General features: G+C 36.4%; 2 protein-coding genes across 2 annotated transcripts; one reads left to right on the forward strand and one right to left on the reverse strand.

Annotated features, from left to right (window-relative positions):
- The first annotated feature begins 6,529 nt into the window (after nucleotides 1–6,529).
- LOC120277140 (disease resistance protein RPP8-like) lies at nucleotides 6,530–9,569 on the forward strand. Its single transcript, XM_039283894.1, has one exon. The coding sequence runs from the start codon at nucleotides 6,999–7,001 to the stop codon at nucleotides 9,567–9,569; it is 2,571 nt and encodes an 856-aa protein (XP_039139828.1). The 5' UTR covers nucleotides 6,530–6,998.
- A 1,305-nt stretch (nucleotides 9,570–10,874) lies between these two features.
- Nucleotides 10,875–14,073, reverse strand: LOC120277181 (ubiquitin-conjugating enzyme E2-17 kDa-like). Its single transcript, XM_039283933.1, has 5 exons — nucleotides 13,968–14,073; nucleotides 13,508–13,605; nucleotides 12,306–12,433; nucleotides 11,733–11,837; nucleotides 10,875–11,243 (listed from the first exon to the last, which is right to left on the reverse strand). Exons 2-5 carry the CDS (start codon nucleotides 13,575–13,577, stop codon nucleotides 11,100–11,102), a joined length of 447 nt encoding a protein of 148 aa, XP_039139867.1. The 5' UTR covers nucleotides 13,578–13,605; nucleotides 13,968–14,073; the 3' UTR covers nucleotides 10,875–11,099.
- Nucleotides 14,074–16,015: the final 1,942 nt, after the last annotated feature.

A 16,015-nucleotide genomic window follows, 5' to 3' on the forward strand; every position in this document is an offset into this window, starting at 1 on the left:
TCGCTTATCCACATCAGCATTTCTTTACAATATTCATCTTGGCCCTGATAACCCCTGTGTTTTTTGTGGTATCCATAGTGAGACCGTTGATCATCTGTTTGGTCAATGTGATAGAATTCTTTTGATTTGGGACCAGATCACCATCATGCTTAATATCCCTATATCTTTTACTAACGGGTTTTCATCTGGCAATTGGGTTATTGAATACAGACAGTCTATGCATATCCTATCTCTCATCGCCGCTTGCGCGTGGTTCATCTGGTTGTGCCGGTGTGATGTTATCTTCAGAAATTCTCGCCCCATTTACACTAATATTGTGTCCAGGGCGACTGCTCTTGTTGATGATTTCTCCCTTAGCAACTTTGATCTCGTGGGGAGAAAATTTTTGTTGAGCAACTTCTCATCCATTGATGATAATTTTTCTCTTCACTCATGCTGCTTCAAATCTTGATCTTAAGGTGAGTTCAGTTGGCTTCTTCTTTGCTGATGCTAATTACAAAATCTCTCTTGCAAGTTGCACTTCTAGCAGTTGTTCGGAGAGCTCCTTTGATGTGTTGCTTGCTGTCGAAGTGGCCCTTCACACTGCGTTGGATATCCACATCCCTGTCAAACATATCATTAATGATCAACATGCAATCCTCCAGCTACTTCAATGCCCTGACCACGTTTCTTCCTGGAGGTTTGAAGCTCAAGTTAACAATTTGAAGTTCTTATTGGACATGTGCGGCCATCCTCAGATACACATCACTCCTTCCAGTTGGGGTTCTCCGGCAGTCAATCTAGCTATTCTTGGATACCATCACCAGCATCTCAACCTTTTCTTGTTTGGAAAAGGCCTCCCTTCTTGGCTGATGAATTCGATTCGAAAGTTTGGTTTTAGTTTCTGAATTGGATTCTTGTTTCCTCATTTTAGACTCTTGTAACTTAGTTTCTTCTTGCTCTTTTACTTTCAATAAATAGCTTCTCTAGTTGAGAGGTTCTTCAAAAAATATATATATATATATATATATATATATATATATATATGGTTGATAACAGCATAAATGCACTTCATCAATGTCTTTGTGGCCACGGAAAGAAGTAGGCATATGTGGCATATGTTTATATTAATCTGTACTGGTTTACATGGCCAACCTTACATTGTTTAGCCTCTCCCTTCAAAGCTTGAGGTTTCTCAATGCTTCATTCTTTTCTTTTCTATCCCAATGATCTCATATTCTTATTCCCTCATGCATGCTGGGACATTAATTCATGTGTTAATGTGTTATATAGATATATATATCATGTTTGTATGGTCTGTCCAGTAGGGAACTACTTTCTTTTTCTAGGTTTCTGTGTCACTAGATTGGTTGAAAATTCATTACTCAGGGAAGTCTATAACATATAGAAACACTGCATTTCATAAGTGGCAACACTGAGATGAACAAAGACAAATTTGACTGGAGCATTATATCAACCACCTTACAAGACAACGAAATGTGATATAACAAACACTTATTGTACAATGAACTTGATACTTAAATACAGGCATCTTCAACTTCCAGGACCCACTACGCCACTACAACCATGACTTGCATTGCTCTATAACAAGCTTGGCAGAGAATGATGAAAGTTAATTTATTTTGCTGCTCTGTGATGAAAAAGAAACTTTGAATTTCTGCAGAACCATGGATGACTTAACTGGTAAGCTTGGCATGAGTTATGGCATAAAAGGTCCCTCAAATTTCTGGTTTCTTCCTGTTACCTTTGACTGATTGAAATTGTTTCTCCAGCAGAGGAAATACTTTGGCCATTTTATTTATATTAATAAAATTCATAGAATATACTCTGCAGTTGTTTGATTGACTTTGTTACTCCCCCACGTCTCCATTGATTCTCAAAATTTTTTGTATTGCCTGCAGTATGTTGGTGTATTTCATATGAACAAAATGACAATTTTCAAATGCAGAGCTAATTCTTATGGCTTCACTGATTACATGAGTATTCTCTTGTTACTCTGAGGTGGTGAAGTGTATGAGAACAGAGAAAGGAGATATAAATCTAGAAGCAGATAGCGGTGACCCAATACGCCAAGGGACAAGCTTAGCAAGTATGGGGCATCTCCCTTGTGTGAAGGGAAGGAACTTAGTGCGGACTGGGGCATCTTATTGGTCATTTTTCTTGCAGCCAAAATCTGAGATCTTTAATTTTTTATTTGAATTTACTTTTTTGTTTTATAACCTTGTGAAACATTTCAGCGAAAAGAGAAAGAAAAAGAACATCTGAAACTAGTTATCTGAAGGTTAAAAGAAGGAAGTTCTTTGATATCTTACCAGGCTATAAGTTAATGTTAGTATGCCATATATCTCAAAGGATGGCATTTGTAAAATGGAACAAGATGGTCTTTTAATCAGGTGATTTGTTGCACAAGTGCTTTTTTTTAATTTTTTGTTTTTTGTTTCCTGAAAATTTTTTACTTCTGAAATTGTGTTATCTAATTCATTAGATGATCTTAATGAAACACTCATTGGACTTGAGCCAATTAATAAGAGAAGCTGTAAACACCGTACAACATAATAAAAACAGAAGCACATTAGCTTCATTCTGATTCATCTTAACGATATGGGTCAATTTTGATTAGCTGGTACCACTTGGGAAAACTAAGCTCAACTTTTTAATGGATTTTTATGGAGTCTTGAAACTAGCATGAGACTGTATCTGTGAAAAAATTTGAACATTGATGATTGAAGTAATCAAGATTCGGATGCGGGAAGGCCTCATTTTTTGGAGGTTGCAAGCAATGTAAATTGTTCATAAACTTCAGGCAGTCATGAGGATATCAACAAGAACATTACATGTGTATCGTACTAGTACAAATTGAGTAGACCCACTATATACAGAGACTTGAGACGTTTCTTGAATGCGATTTCAAAAATAGGCGCTTTTCCTTCTCAGTCAACATAGATACACATTGTATTCAGTTTGTTATTCTCTTAGTTATTTTGCATTTTTTTTTTCGATTTCATTTGTTTATGTCCACACCTAGTAGTTTGTTTTTCTATACCTATTTTTTCTTGTAATAAATTAGTAATTTATCCATTTTAATTTAAAAGAAATGATAAAATTGATTTAATGAATTTTTTCCCGACTTCCTTTTAGTTTATTAGATCTACATAATGTGTTTGTGTTCTGCAAAAGAGGTGGCTTCTAATTTCAATTCACATAAAGTGAAAACAAAAGTATATTGATGCATTAACTCTCTGCTTAGACACACGTGTCTTGTCCATATTTTTTTATAAAAATAGTTTTAACGAACATTTCAGTGTAAGTTTTGTTCTTAATCAGAAGACAAAAAATTTTCATTTATTTTTTAATATCTGCCCCATGCATCATAAATCATTGTTGTTAACTTATTGAGATTTTGTAATAATCATGTTTACTCTGTGCACACACGGAAAGTATATAAGTAATACATTTTAGCATCTCGAAAGATGTAGAAAAAGATTGCATTTATTTATTTATTTATTTTTGAGAAGAAGAGCACTACTCTATAGCTATTAATTAAAAGTAATAAATAAATAAATAAATATAATAAAAAAAAAACTCATGTAATATTAAATAAAAGAATTACAATTTGAAAACATTTGTCACATTAAAAATAAAGTACTTTGAATAATATAATATATGATATTTATGAAAAAAAAAAAAATAAAATAGAGAAATAAATATATGATCTTCTAATCGACCCTCGTGGTTTTCTCTTTTCATTGGAGCCTCTGCTAGTATTATCTTTTTTTCTTTAATGATTGTGTTTTATCCATTTTTTTTAAAATAAAATAAAATAAAATATATGATATTTATGAAAAAATGTAAAATGAAACGGAGATGGATATTGCATTGTGTGGTACTACTGATTGTATTCTGAAGTCCAAATTGTGTGTGCAAGTAGAGAAGCCTGAGAAGGCAAACATGGAAGCAACCTCAATTGCATGACAAAGCCCAATTTGTGTTTCTGTGAATTGTGTCACCAACAATTGTAAAATGGGCTTGTAGAAATATTCAGGCATTATGGTATCTTATAATATAAAAAAGTGGAAATTGCCAAAAACACCTTGTAAGTTTGCAATATTGCCAAAAACACCCCGTTAGTTTTGCACTCCTCAAAAACCCCTTCCTTTTGAATACAATGATTTTTTAAACCCCCCAAACATCTAATAGTGATTGATAGAGTTAATTTGGAATTTTTTTGGACTAAATTGTCCCTCATGTGGGAAGTTATGGCAAGTGTGACGAGGGTTTGACTATAATGCCTCTGGGTACAATGAGTTTCTATTTGAAAACGAAGCTTTCATTTAAAAATATGAGGTATGAGGTTCCTGCTTTAAAAAACTGAGTTTCCTGCTTAAAAAAATGAGTTTTCTATTTAAAAAAATGAGTTTTTTTGTTTAAAAAAATTGAGTTTTCTGCTTTAAGAAATGAGTTTTCCTGCTTAAGAAAAGAGGTTTCGCTTAAAAACGAGGTCTCTGCTTAAGAAACGAGTTTTCGCTTTAAGAAACGAGGGTTTTGTTTAAAAATGAGGTCTCTGTTTAAGAAATGAGTTTTTGTGGTGTATTTATCACCCCCAAAAATCTCTTTATCGCAGCTTGGATCTGGGCCAGATGAGACAAAAGCATGCGGCTCACAATCACAATCACGCTGCATGAAAAATGGGATTTCATGTTCGAGAAAAAGGTCAACTTTTCGATGCCTTCGCTCGACGACGAGGAGCATGCGGTCTTCCCGAGGTCAACGACGCAAGAAGACGAAAGAGATGAGGTCGACGGCTGGGGAAGACGACTGAAGACGAAGACGAAGACGGCGAGATCGAACCCTCATCGGCGCCGCTTCCTCCCTCCGCTCTCGCCACCAACTTAGGCACCATGGATCCAAACCCCGAATGATCCCTAACCCTAACCCTATCACTATCCATGTCTGCGGCTCCGCAATGAGAATGGTTCCGTTTAAGTTCACTTTCGCCTTATCCGACGCCGCCACCGAAGACCTCACCACTCCGACCGCCGAGGAACGCCGCCAACCGGATCGCCAACGCCGATAAAGATTTTCTCCTTTAAGACCCCACACGAGCAAAGCCACCTTCGAGATCGCTCGCCGGATCCGGAGCTCAAAGACTCAAGCGCTGCACGAGATCGCCGACGATGAGATACTCAACGTCCCTACTCAACGAGGTCTCTGCTTAAAAAAATAAGCTCTCGCTTAAGAAATGAGTTCTCTGCTTTAAGAAATGAGTTCTCTGCTTAAGAAATGAGTTCTCCGCTTATACGCTTGTTTGTCTTTGTTTAACTCATCGATGCTTTCGCTTTAATATATTGCGCTTACGCTTAAAAAAAGTGCTTAAATATCGTTGTTTCTATTTAAATACGTACGAGTGCAACCTTTCGACGCCTCGCTCGACGACGAGGAGCATCGCGGTCTTCCCCGAGGTCGACTTTACGTAAGAAGATGAAAGAGACTGAGGTCGACGATGTGGAAGACGATGAAGATGAAGACGAAGACGGCGAGATCGAACCCTCACTCCAGACCGGCTTCCTCCCTCCGCTCCCTCGCCACCGACTTAGGCACCATGGATCCAAACCCCGTAACGATCCCTAACCCCTAACCTTATTGCTATCCATGTTGCGGTCTCTCGCAATGAGAATGGTTCCGCTCAGTTCAAATCTCGCCTTATCCGACGTCGCCATCAAGACCTCACCACTCCGATCACCGAGGAACGCCGCCAATCTGGATCGCCAACGCCAATAAAGATTTCTCCTTTAAGACCCCACACGCAGCACGCCACCTTCGAGATCGCTCGCCGGATCCGGAGCTCAAGACTCAAGCTGCTCACGCCGAGATCGACGACGAGATACTCAACGTCCCTACTCAACGAGCGCTTCGCTTAAAAACGAGTGCCTTTGTTTAAAAAAATAAAGTTCTCTGCTTAAGAAACGAGTTCTCTGCTTATACGCTCGTTTGTCTTTTTTTAACTATCGATGCTTTCCGCTTAATATATCAAGGCTTACGCTTAAAAAAAGTCGCTTAAATATCGTTGTTTCTATTTAAATACGCATTTGTGTCGCCAAGATTAATTAGCTTTTATATCCGTGATTAATTTATCACGTAAATATTTGCTTTTTCCTGCTTAAATATTAACGTTTTGTTTAAAAACGAGCTTTTATGCTTTAAAAAAACGACGTTTCGTTTAAGATGAAAGTCATTATAGCGCAAATGGTTAATAATGAAGGTTGATGTCATATAGCCCACAATCATCATGCGCGAGAGACATTTAAAAAAAAATAAAATAAAATTACAACTTGAATACAATTGTCACATTAAAAACAAACCACGAACAATCACAATGATATTTTATTGTGCATTATTTGAGAACCACGTCAGAAGCATTGAATGCGGGCTCTTATTTGTTCTTGTGGTTGTTTCCAGGCACTAACCCGGGTCCCACCAACAAATGGAAAGCTTTGAAGGCAGCCCTCCTTTCGCCAAGGGAAAAAAATAGAAAATAAGAAAAAGATGCGAACGACTCTAGCAACACGATGGATGCTTATCTAGTCCGTTGACTAGATCTGTCTGTTTCCCTGCCTGTTTGGGAACTCATCACAACATAAACATTGAACCTGATCTGAGGGAGGATAAGATATACCATCGATCAGATCTCATTAATTGTGAGATGGCGCAAAGCATAGTCTCAACTGTTGTGGGAAAAACTAGGCGAGCTTCTGATCAAAGAAGTGAACTTCCTCCAAGGAGTAGCTGAGGAGTTGACATCCCTGCAGAGTGAGTTCCAATGGTTTCAGGCCTTCCTCAAAGATGCTGATGCTACTATCCAAGGAGGCAACGAGAGGGCCAAGACTTGGGTGAACCAGGTGCGAGATGTTGCTTATGACGCTGAGGACATCATCGACACTTACATCTTCAAGATTCATCAACACCGCCGAGGATCCCATGGATGCTTGTTCTCTTCGTTAATGACAACATATGCTTGTCATCCTTCCAGACTAACAATCCTCCATGACCTTGGCAATGAGATTGTCAAGGTCAAGAGGAGAGCTGAGGAGATCTCTGCTAATCGATCCAAGTATGGCATCGATAGCGTTGGTGCTACTACTTCTTCCTGCTCATTGACGTCCAATGAAACAAGACTACCTTTGAGCTGGAAGCAGACTCCGGTTGTGGAGGAAGTTGATGTCGTTGGCTTTGATGAGGATGTCAAGAAATTGGTACAACTGTTACTGGTGGAAGATGAAGGTACACAAGATACACAGCGACGGAGACCTGTGATATCAATCGTGGGCATGGGAGGCTTGGGCAAGACCACTCTTGCCAAAAAGGTTTTCTCTAACCCCACAATCAAGCAGCATTTTGCTTGTCATGCCTGGGTCTATGTCTCTCAAGCTTATACAGATCGAGAGCTTGTGGAGTCCATCGCTAAGCAACTCATGGTCGTTGGCGAAGTGAGGATGAATAAACTGACCGATGAGGAGCTGAAGAAGATGGTTTCTGATCACTTGAAAGAAAAAAAATACTTGGTGGTGACTGATGATGTATGGACCCGAAGAGCTTGGGACAACATCAAAGAGATGCTGCCTGCAGAGATGGTGAATGGAAGTAAGGTGCTGCTAACTACTCGTAACAGAGAAGTTGCATTGCATGCAGATAGACAGATCCCTCCTTTTGATCTCAAGCTCTTGGGAGAAGAAGAGAGTTGGGAGTTGTTCTGCAAGAAGGCAATTCCAACAAAGTGCAGCAAGCATTGTCCTCCAAAATTGGAGACAATAGGAAGGCAGATGGTGGAAAAATGCGGTGGCTTGCCTCTTGCTATCGTTGTGTTGGGAGGTCTAGCAATGAGGAAAGAGCAGTCTGAAGAGGAATGGAGAAAGTTGCTCAAGAGTGTGAGTTGGCAACTAAGAGAAGGTGAAGACCAGATCTCCAAAATATTATCTCTTAGCTACCACAATCTTCCCTACTACATGAAGCCCTGCTTTCTCTACTTTGCAATGTTCCCTGAGGATTCTCTCATTGATGCCAAAGCTCTAATGCTAAAGTGGATAGCAGAGGGGTTTATAGAAACAAGAGATGAAGAAACAATGGAGGAAGTCGCAGAGGAATACTTGGAGGAGTTGGTGCGTAGGAGTCTGATCCAAGTAGGAGCGAGAAATCCATGGGGAGTTATCACTTATTGTCGAATCCATGATCTTCTTCTTGACTTGGCCATCTCTGAAGCCAAAGGTACAAACTTTCTCCTTGTTACTAAGACCATTAGTAATAATAATAATGAGAGGAATATTATTACTTTGCAAAAGACTCGTCGACTTGCTCTCCATGATAAAGAGAGTTTGGATATAGCTCAGCAATATCCAACTGACTCTACTCGAAGCCTACTAACTCTCTTTGGTTCAAATCCATGGAATTCAAACCTAGATTCTTTATGTGACAAATTTTTAACAGCAATAGCAAGGCATTTTTGTGCTTGGGGGGTTCTATATGATTATGTAGATCATAATCATCCCGGGCTATTTATGAGTTTCCAAATACCCCAAATTCTAATCAGCATGAAGCTGATTAGGGTCATAGATCTCCACAATCTAGAAATAATTGTACCTGATGCTATTGGGGAGCTGATTCATTTAAGGTACTTGAATGTATGTGTTGTACGATCCAAGCCGCTTCCATCTTCCGTTGGTGAACTCACCAATTTGCAGACACTTCAAATTCGTAACATATATTTTACCCTCGAGCTACCAAGTGAAATATGGAAAAGTAATTTAAGGCATCTTAAATGTTACTCATGTTCAATCAAGGGACAACCATCAGTTAACAACCTGGCAAATCTTCAGACTCTTTCAAGCATTAAGGCAGGAAAATGGCTACATAAGGGATTAGACAAGATGACCAATTTGAGGAACTTGAGCATTGATGATATTAACAAATCTCATGGAAAACCGTTGTCAGACTTTCTTGGTAAACTAAACAATCTCATTGAATTGGAGTTAATGGCAAAGTCTCCATCATATGAACATGAAATACCAACCTCAATACTTACAGCGTCCCATCATAAGCATCTCCGATGTGTTTCTTTGGAAGCAAAATTAGAAAGACTCCCTGATGTCAACACTCAATGTCTCCTGACAAACCTCATCAAGCTTACCTTAAAATTCTCATTCCTTGTGGAGGATCCACTTGTGACGTTGGGAAAACTTGATAACCTTCAAGTTCTTGTGTTATATAATGATGCTTTTGTTGGGAGGGAAATGGTTTGTTTGGAGAAAGGGTTTCCTCAGTTGAAGAGGTTAGAATTTGGTGATTTGGATTCATTAGAAGAGTGGAAAATAGAGGATGAAGCCATGCCCAGGCTTAGGAAATTGGTAATTCACAGGTGTGGGAAGTTGGTGATGCTCCCTCATGGCCTTGGAAGGATTACTGGTCTTCAAGAGTTGGAAGTGTGGCATATGCCTGTTGCGTTTACCCAGAGATTGAAAGAAAATGATGGTGAGGACTGGGATAAGGTCCGACATGTACCTTCTGTTAAGATATACTAAAGCACTTGATCATTGTTATTAGTGTGTGTTATTTTTTTTCCAAATTTGTGTAGCATTACAATTCAACTCAACATGTAATAGAACATGAGATGGCTCAATTTTTTTCTCCTTTCAGACACACTTGATGCTTATTAATTTTTCTCTTTTTGTATTGATAAATTTTATTTTTTTGTAGCATTGCAATGCAACTCAACATGTAACAGAACTAGATATGATTCACTTTTTTTCTTCTTTGAGTTTTGAAAAAGTTATAAATAATAGTGACAAAAGAAAATTTGATTTTTTTATTCTTTTTGTTTTTTTGTTTTTTTTGTTTTTTTAAAGGGCCATAACATACTAGAAACTAAGTCATAAAAGAAGACCAATTAAAATGTTATTTTTTTTTTATAAAAATCCACATTCTATTATTGTCCTGACTATGGCGTGTAACTTTTCTGGCATTCTAACTGTATGGTAGTGATTCAAGAAGCACAATTATTTAAGCCGCAAAAGAATAAAAAGTAATGATTTAATCAAATTTGACTAATTACTGTAATAGATTTAGTGAGTGTTAAAAATTTTTATATGTATTGATAAGTAATAATCTATGCTAGATTTATGCTAGATTTTCGCAAACTTGATTCTATTCGTGATTTTTAAAGTTTGAAATTCTAAATGATCTCAAACAAACAACCTAATATAATATATAAAAGTTGATATACTAATATGTCCAACATCCCATCTCAAATTTGAAGTAAATCAAACCACAATGAGAATAAAAAAACAAAAAAATATTATTTAAATATCACATGAAAACACATAAAAAAACTACTAAGAATGGCATCGTCACAAAAAAAAAAATGAGTAGGTTGTTTCCTAGAGATCAGGAGTAGGCTAGCAATAGTAGATCAAAAAACTACACATGCAATGACGATCACCAAAGGAGGGGTTTTTGCATCCGACGTTAACAAACCGTTAAAAATCACACAAACCACAGCCATGAATTTCTTTAATAGGTTGTTTCTCATTTAATTTTTTTATTTTATTTTTATTTATTTTAACTGTCCCAATCTCCTCACAAGATTTAAGTGAAACTTGTGTCACATTTTCATGCCCTCTCATTCCCTGTCTGTCTCATAGAAAAAGCATTAATTATAGTCTACATTTATTTAAAAAAATTCCAAGAATAGCCCCTTTCTCTCGAGTTTCAAGCCCAAAAAACAATTGACCAACACAAATTTAAATCTTGGATGCGTCTGCTCCTTCTAACCAAAACAGAAAAACCAAAAAGTAGTAGTACCAAAATTAAATAATGAGAGGAACAAGTGGCTATTCACAGGACAAATTAAACTGCAAAAAGTCTGATGCAGCCAGAAGGTTATTTTCAGAGACATTGCAAACAAAAGCCACAACATAATTACCAGTTTTTAGTCACCATAATAATATATATATAGTTGATACCATCTAACAGAAAAAAACACTAGACAAAATTATATATGCATTCATAATAAATTAAAACTAGAAGCCATCAGATCAGGGCCTTCTTTCTCTCTACCCCATGGCATACTTCTGAGTCCAGGAGCGAGCAGTGGACTCATATTTCGCTCTGTCAGTCTTGTACATGTGTGCGATCTCAGGCACCAACGGATCATCCGGGTTTGGGTCCGTTAGAAGTGAGCAGATTGATAAGAGAACCTTCAAAAACCACACAGAACAATTAAAACAAAATCACGGTATCTTCATTCTGATTAAACATAACAGCATGGCTAATTTTAATTAGCTAGCACTTGGAAAAACTAAGCTCAACTCCTAATGGAAACTTATGAAGTTTTGAAACTAGTGCGAGGTTGTATCTGTGAAATAATTTGGACATCGATGATTAAAGCAATCAAGGTTAGGATGCAGAAAGGTCTCATTTTCTGAAGGTAACAAGCAAAGTAACTTGTTCAGAAACTTCAGACACTCATAAGGATATCAAGTATATTACATGCTAACATACCCTCGTACAAGCTGAGTAGACTTAAAATAATTTAACAGCAGAGACTTGAGAATGCAATTTCCAAAATAGGAGCCTTTTTTTTCAGTCGAGGTGGATTGACATAATTCATATTTGAAGAAAGAAGACCATAACTTTCATAACATTTTAATATGCATAAAATATTCAAGTTATAGGAAGTAAATTACCTTGGATATGGTCAGGGCAGGACTCCACTGTTCCTTGAGGATGTCCAGGCAGATGCTCCCATTACTATTAATGTTTGGATGAAAAACCTTGGTGCGGAAAGAGACCTAAAGTTGAACTTTATTAAGTTATTGGTCCAAAATAAATCATAAGAGATAATAGTCAAATAATGTATAAATCATACAAGTGCTAATAACAAGTACTAGAGTTGCTAGAAATGAAAGCAATGGTTATGAAAAGGTTATATTAAGATGCATAGATGTTACACACAAGATTCATAATTTATTCATGAAATCCTCTAACTCAACTCATATATCAAAAGCCAGCGCATTTTATTATAGTAAACAGTGCAACAACATATGACTAAAGTCCAAGAACTTAGGTTCTTAAATGTAATTGTCAGCATAATCAATACGCTTGTGATAAGGAATCCATAATACACAAAAACAAACAAACACTGTAAGAAAATTTCACAGCTACAGCACTGAACAGGATCAATTCCCTTTACTTGACAGCAAAGGCAATAGAAGTAGATGTGCATGCACAAAAACCATGTCATGGACAAGGAGCATTACCTTTGGAGGTTTAAATGGGTAATCTGGTGGAAAGTGAATTGAAACTAGAAACACACCACCTGCAAAGGGACTATCAGCAGGCCCCATAATGGTCGCTTGCCAATGGAACATGTCCTCGGCTACAGGACCTACAGACACAAGGAAATGAAACATCAACCAGAGGATGTAAAATAAATAAACAAGAATAAGCAAGTAAGGTCACTGTCCAACATAATCAACCTACATTTTCCTTCTTCATTTATGCAACCAATAATTTGATCTGCACTGAATTCACTTTCAAATGCAAAAATTCTAAACCAATTTATTATTCAAATCTAACAGATATGGAGATATGGAGATACAGGCTAAAAATTGGTTTTCCATAAAAATTTCAGCTTCCTATTAGACATTAAGGAACTGACGTGTTTAATTGAGTACCCTATATAAATTCAAGGGAATCCCAAATCATAAATTTGAACAATGAAACCACCCGAAAAAAAAAATCAAGAGATATGCATAGAATAAAATTTTGTAGCAGACAACTAACATAATTGGAAAACATGAGCATGGATTAAGGCTTTGCAGTAAAGAATCCACAGAGTGCAACTGTTTTAGAATTCATCCTCCAATCCCCAAAAAATGAAATCATGATAGTATAACAAGAGAAAAGCAAAGCAACATTTTACTGACCCTGAAGATGTGCCACCATATTAAAATATGATAAGAGTACATTTACATTAGATATTATAGCCCCTGAGAAAACCTGACTAAAGTGGAAGAAACTACAATACATTAATAAAATAACCCACAAGCAGAAAACTTGATGAAACCATCTGCCATACTCAACATAAACATCACAAACTGTAGAGTATTGCAGTTTCTATGTAAACACAAAAATAGAGCAACAAAAAGCAAGAACTACATCATGAGAAAAAATAGCATCTAACATTAGGTTTAAAAACAAAAAACAAAACAAAACCTCACTTTGATCAAGAAAAAGAACTCTCTACAAATAATTTTTCTTTCAATTACTTTTCTATCTTATTCTGATCATGCAATCAGACATTTAGGAAAAGAATATCTTCTTTTCATCCATTTCCATTCAATTCAAACAACCTTAAAGATAACTTTTATTAAAAAGATAAACACTGACCAAATGACAAACATGCTATAAAATTAAACAGACAACAGGAAAAAAGAATGAGAGAGAAAAAGAGAGAGACCTGCGCTACATGATGTTGGCGGATCCTTCTGCAGGTCCTTCAACTCCTTGAGAATCCTCTTTGAAGCCATCTAACTTCTACAAACAGCCTCAATATCACTGCAAACCCACCACAAAAACCCAATCAACAAACAAGCGAAAACCGCAAAAATCATGAAACCAATCCACACACCAATAAACAAAAAAAGAATAACACGAATAGCAACCCAAGCAGCGAAACTGCAACCCAAAACTTCAAAAATTCCTAAATCCACAACATAAACCTCCAAAACTCCAACAAAAATCAACGATTACTGGAAAAATCACAAACAAAACCCTAAAAAAACCGACAAACCCTAAATTTTCGATCTAGATAAGAAAAACACAACTCAATCCTCAAAATCAAACGCTCAAAGACCAAAATCCACCAGAAATCAACACCATCCAAGAAGAAACCAGCCTGAAATCAAAGAAATCCGAACCTTTCTCTAGGGTTTCTTCGAGCCTTTTCCTCTCTATAAGAAGCTCAAGGGCGATGCCTCCATTTTTATAGAGTTCCAAGGATGAGAAAATTCGAGTAGACTAATATATGACCGTACGATTGAAGATAACTCGCTATGGATGAGAAAAGAACGGTTGAGATTGATTTTCTCACGAGTCCACGCGGTCTATGGTTGCTGGGGCATCGCGTGAGAAGCACGCAGGGCCCGACGATGAGTCCTTAACACGTGGGCCAATGACAAGAACTGTCTTTTTCTTAGTTTTTAAAAACCCTTTAATTAATTGTGTTTAGATATTAATAAAAAAATAATGTTGGGAAAATATCAGTAGAACAAACTCAATAAAATGCAAATATATATATATATATTTATATATGTAAAAAAAATTTAATTAAACAAAAACCATAGCTAAAAAAGGAGGAGATTCGCCGGTCTTGCTACTCCCCTCTTCCCAATTTGTTTTACTTTATTTTTTCTTTGCTCCCTTTATCTTTGGTGAGGTTATTTGTTTCAGTGTTTCTTGTACTTTTCTTTCAATCTTTCCTATTAGTCTTTTTGTTTCTATCCTTCTTCTTTTTGATAAACTAGTGGTTTATCTATTTTTATTGAAAAAAAAAAGATGAGATTTCACTGACCTTTAGCACTCGGACTAGATTTGCATTCAATTACTAAGTTTTTTCTCACCTTATATTCGTAGATATGATGATTTGAGAAGCCCTAAGCTTGATGTAACTTAAAACTTTACTCTTAAAATTGAACTTAAGCCCTGGTTCTTAATTGTAATAGAGTTCAAACCCTAGATCATAATCCGGCTCAAAATTATAGTAAATCTTCTTATAAAATTTTTAAGGGTCAATATATAAAGTCACAAATTGGATTGAACTTTTAATTCAAGTCACACACCACTAATTAGATTGGGCTCAAGAATGAGAATAAGATTAAGAATAGCCATGCTTATTTTTATTTGTGTTTGGATGGGTGATAGGGTCTAGAGATAGGAACATATGCGCCAATCAAGAATTTCAAGTCTATTGATTATTGTTAATACATGTGCAAGTTGGGTCATTGTATTAAAACTCTTTGATAGAAATTGGTATGTATCACCTTTTGTGGTTATTGTATCCACATCGGCTGCACCCTAAGAGACAACTCTCTCAACTTTACTCTATTTTTTGTTCTTCTTTTATTAAATCTATTTGTACTCGTATTTTCTGTTTTTAATGAAATTGTGGTTTACTTACTTTAAAAAATAAAAAAAATAAAAAAAGAAAGAAAGAATTACATATCTTTTTTTAGAAATAAAATCATTATGGCTTTTTCCTCAAGAGAAATTCCATTCTCTCATCATTCTTAAGCTTTGAGTGGAACCTATTATCGATATCAAAGCTTATCACCATGTCAACCAACAAAGTGCGAATTAAAAATATGGAAGTGGGACTTATAAGCTTACAAGATAGTTTCTCTCACATGGAACTGGGTATGATTGACAAATTCCATCATTTAGAGGATATCATCAACAAGCTCATTGGAGCATTAGTGGTTAAGCAAGCACCGTCCTTAAGTGTTGTTGATAAGCACAATGGGAACTTTTCCAATAATCACTCTCGCAAGTCGCAACATAAGCGAGAATGCTCGAAAAGACAATAAAGGTAAGAGGCCAATGTTTTATCAAAATTGGCTAAATTGGACTTTTCTCAATTCATTAGAGATGACCCTACATAATAGTTCACAAAAGTAGATCAATTTTTTTAATATCAAGGTACTCCGGAAACATAAAAGTTATCTTTAGCTTGTTTTATCTCAAAAGAGAGGCCAACCAATTGTGGCAATGGTTAAGTCAAGCTTTTAGAGAGGAAGATTGGGAAGTAACTTGGATAATTTTTCAAGAGGAACTACAGGCTAGATTTGAACATACAATATGTGTGAGGACTTCAATGAGCATTATAGGAGTTAAGCAAATTGGTTCTTTACGTGATTATCAAAAAAAGTTTGAATGGCTTGGTAGTAGAGTGCAAGGTTGGACATGGAAA

Source organism: Dioscorea cayenensis, chromosome 15 (assembly GCF_009730915.1).
Source record: "Dioscorea cayenensis subsp. rotundata cultivar TDr96_F1 chromosome 15, TDr96_F1_v2_PseudoChromosome.rev07_lg8_w22 25.fasta, whole genome shotgun sequence".
NCBI classification, from domain to species: Eukaryota; Viridiplantae; Streptophyta; class Magnoliopsida; order Dioscoreales; family Dioscoreaceae; genus Dioscorea; species Dioscorea cayenensis.

Coding starts and splice junctions, on each gene's coding strand:
- LOC120277140 (XM_039283894.1), top strand. CDS start 6,999: ATGACAACATATGCTTGTCATCCTTCCAGACTAACAATCCTCCATGAC.
- LOC120277181 (XM_039283933.1), bottom strand. CDS start 13,577: ATGGCTTCAAAGAGGATTCTCAAGGAGTTGAAGGACCTGCAGAAGGAT. Junction 12,434..13,507: donor GCCAACATCATGTAGCGCAG/GTCTCTCTCTTT, acceptor TTGTGTCTGTAG/GTCCTGTAGCCGAGGACATG. Junction 11,838..12,305: donor ACCCATTTAAACCTCCAAAG/GTAATGCTCCTT, acceptor GTTCAACTTTAG/GTCTCTTTCCGCACCAAGGT.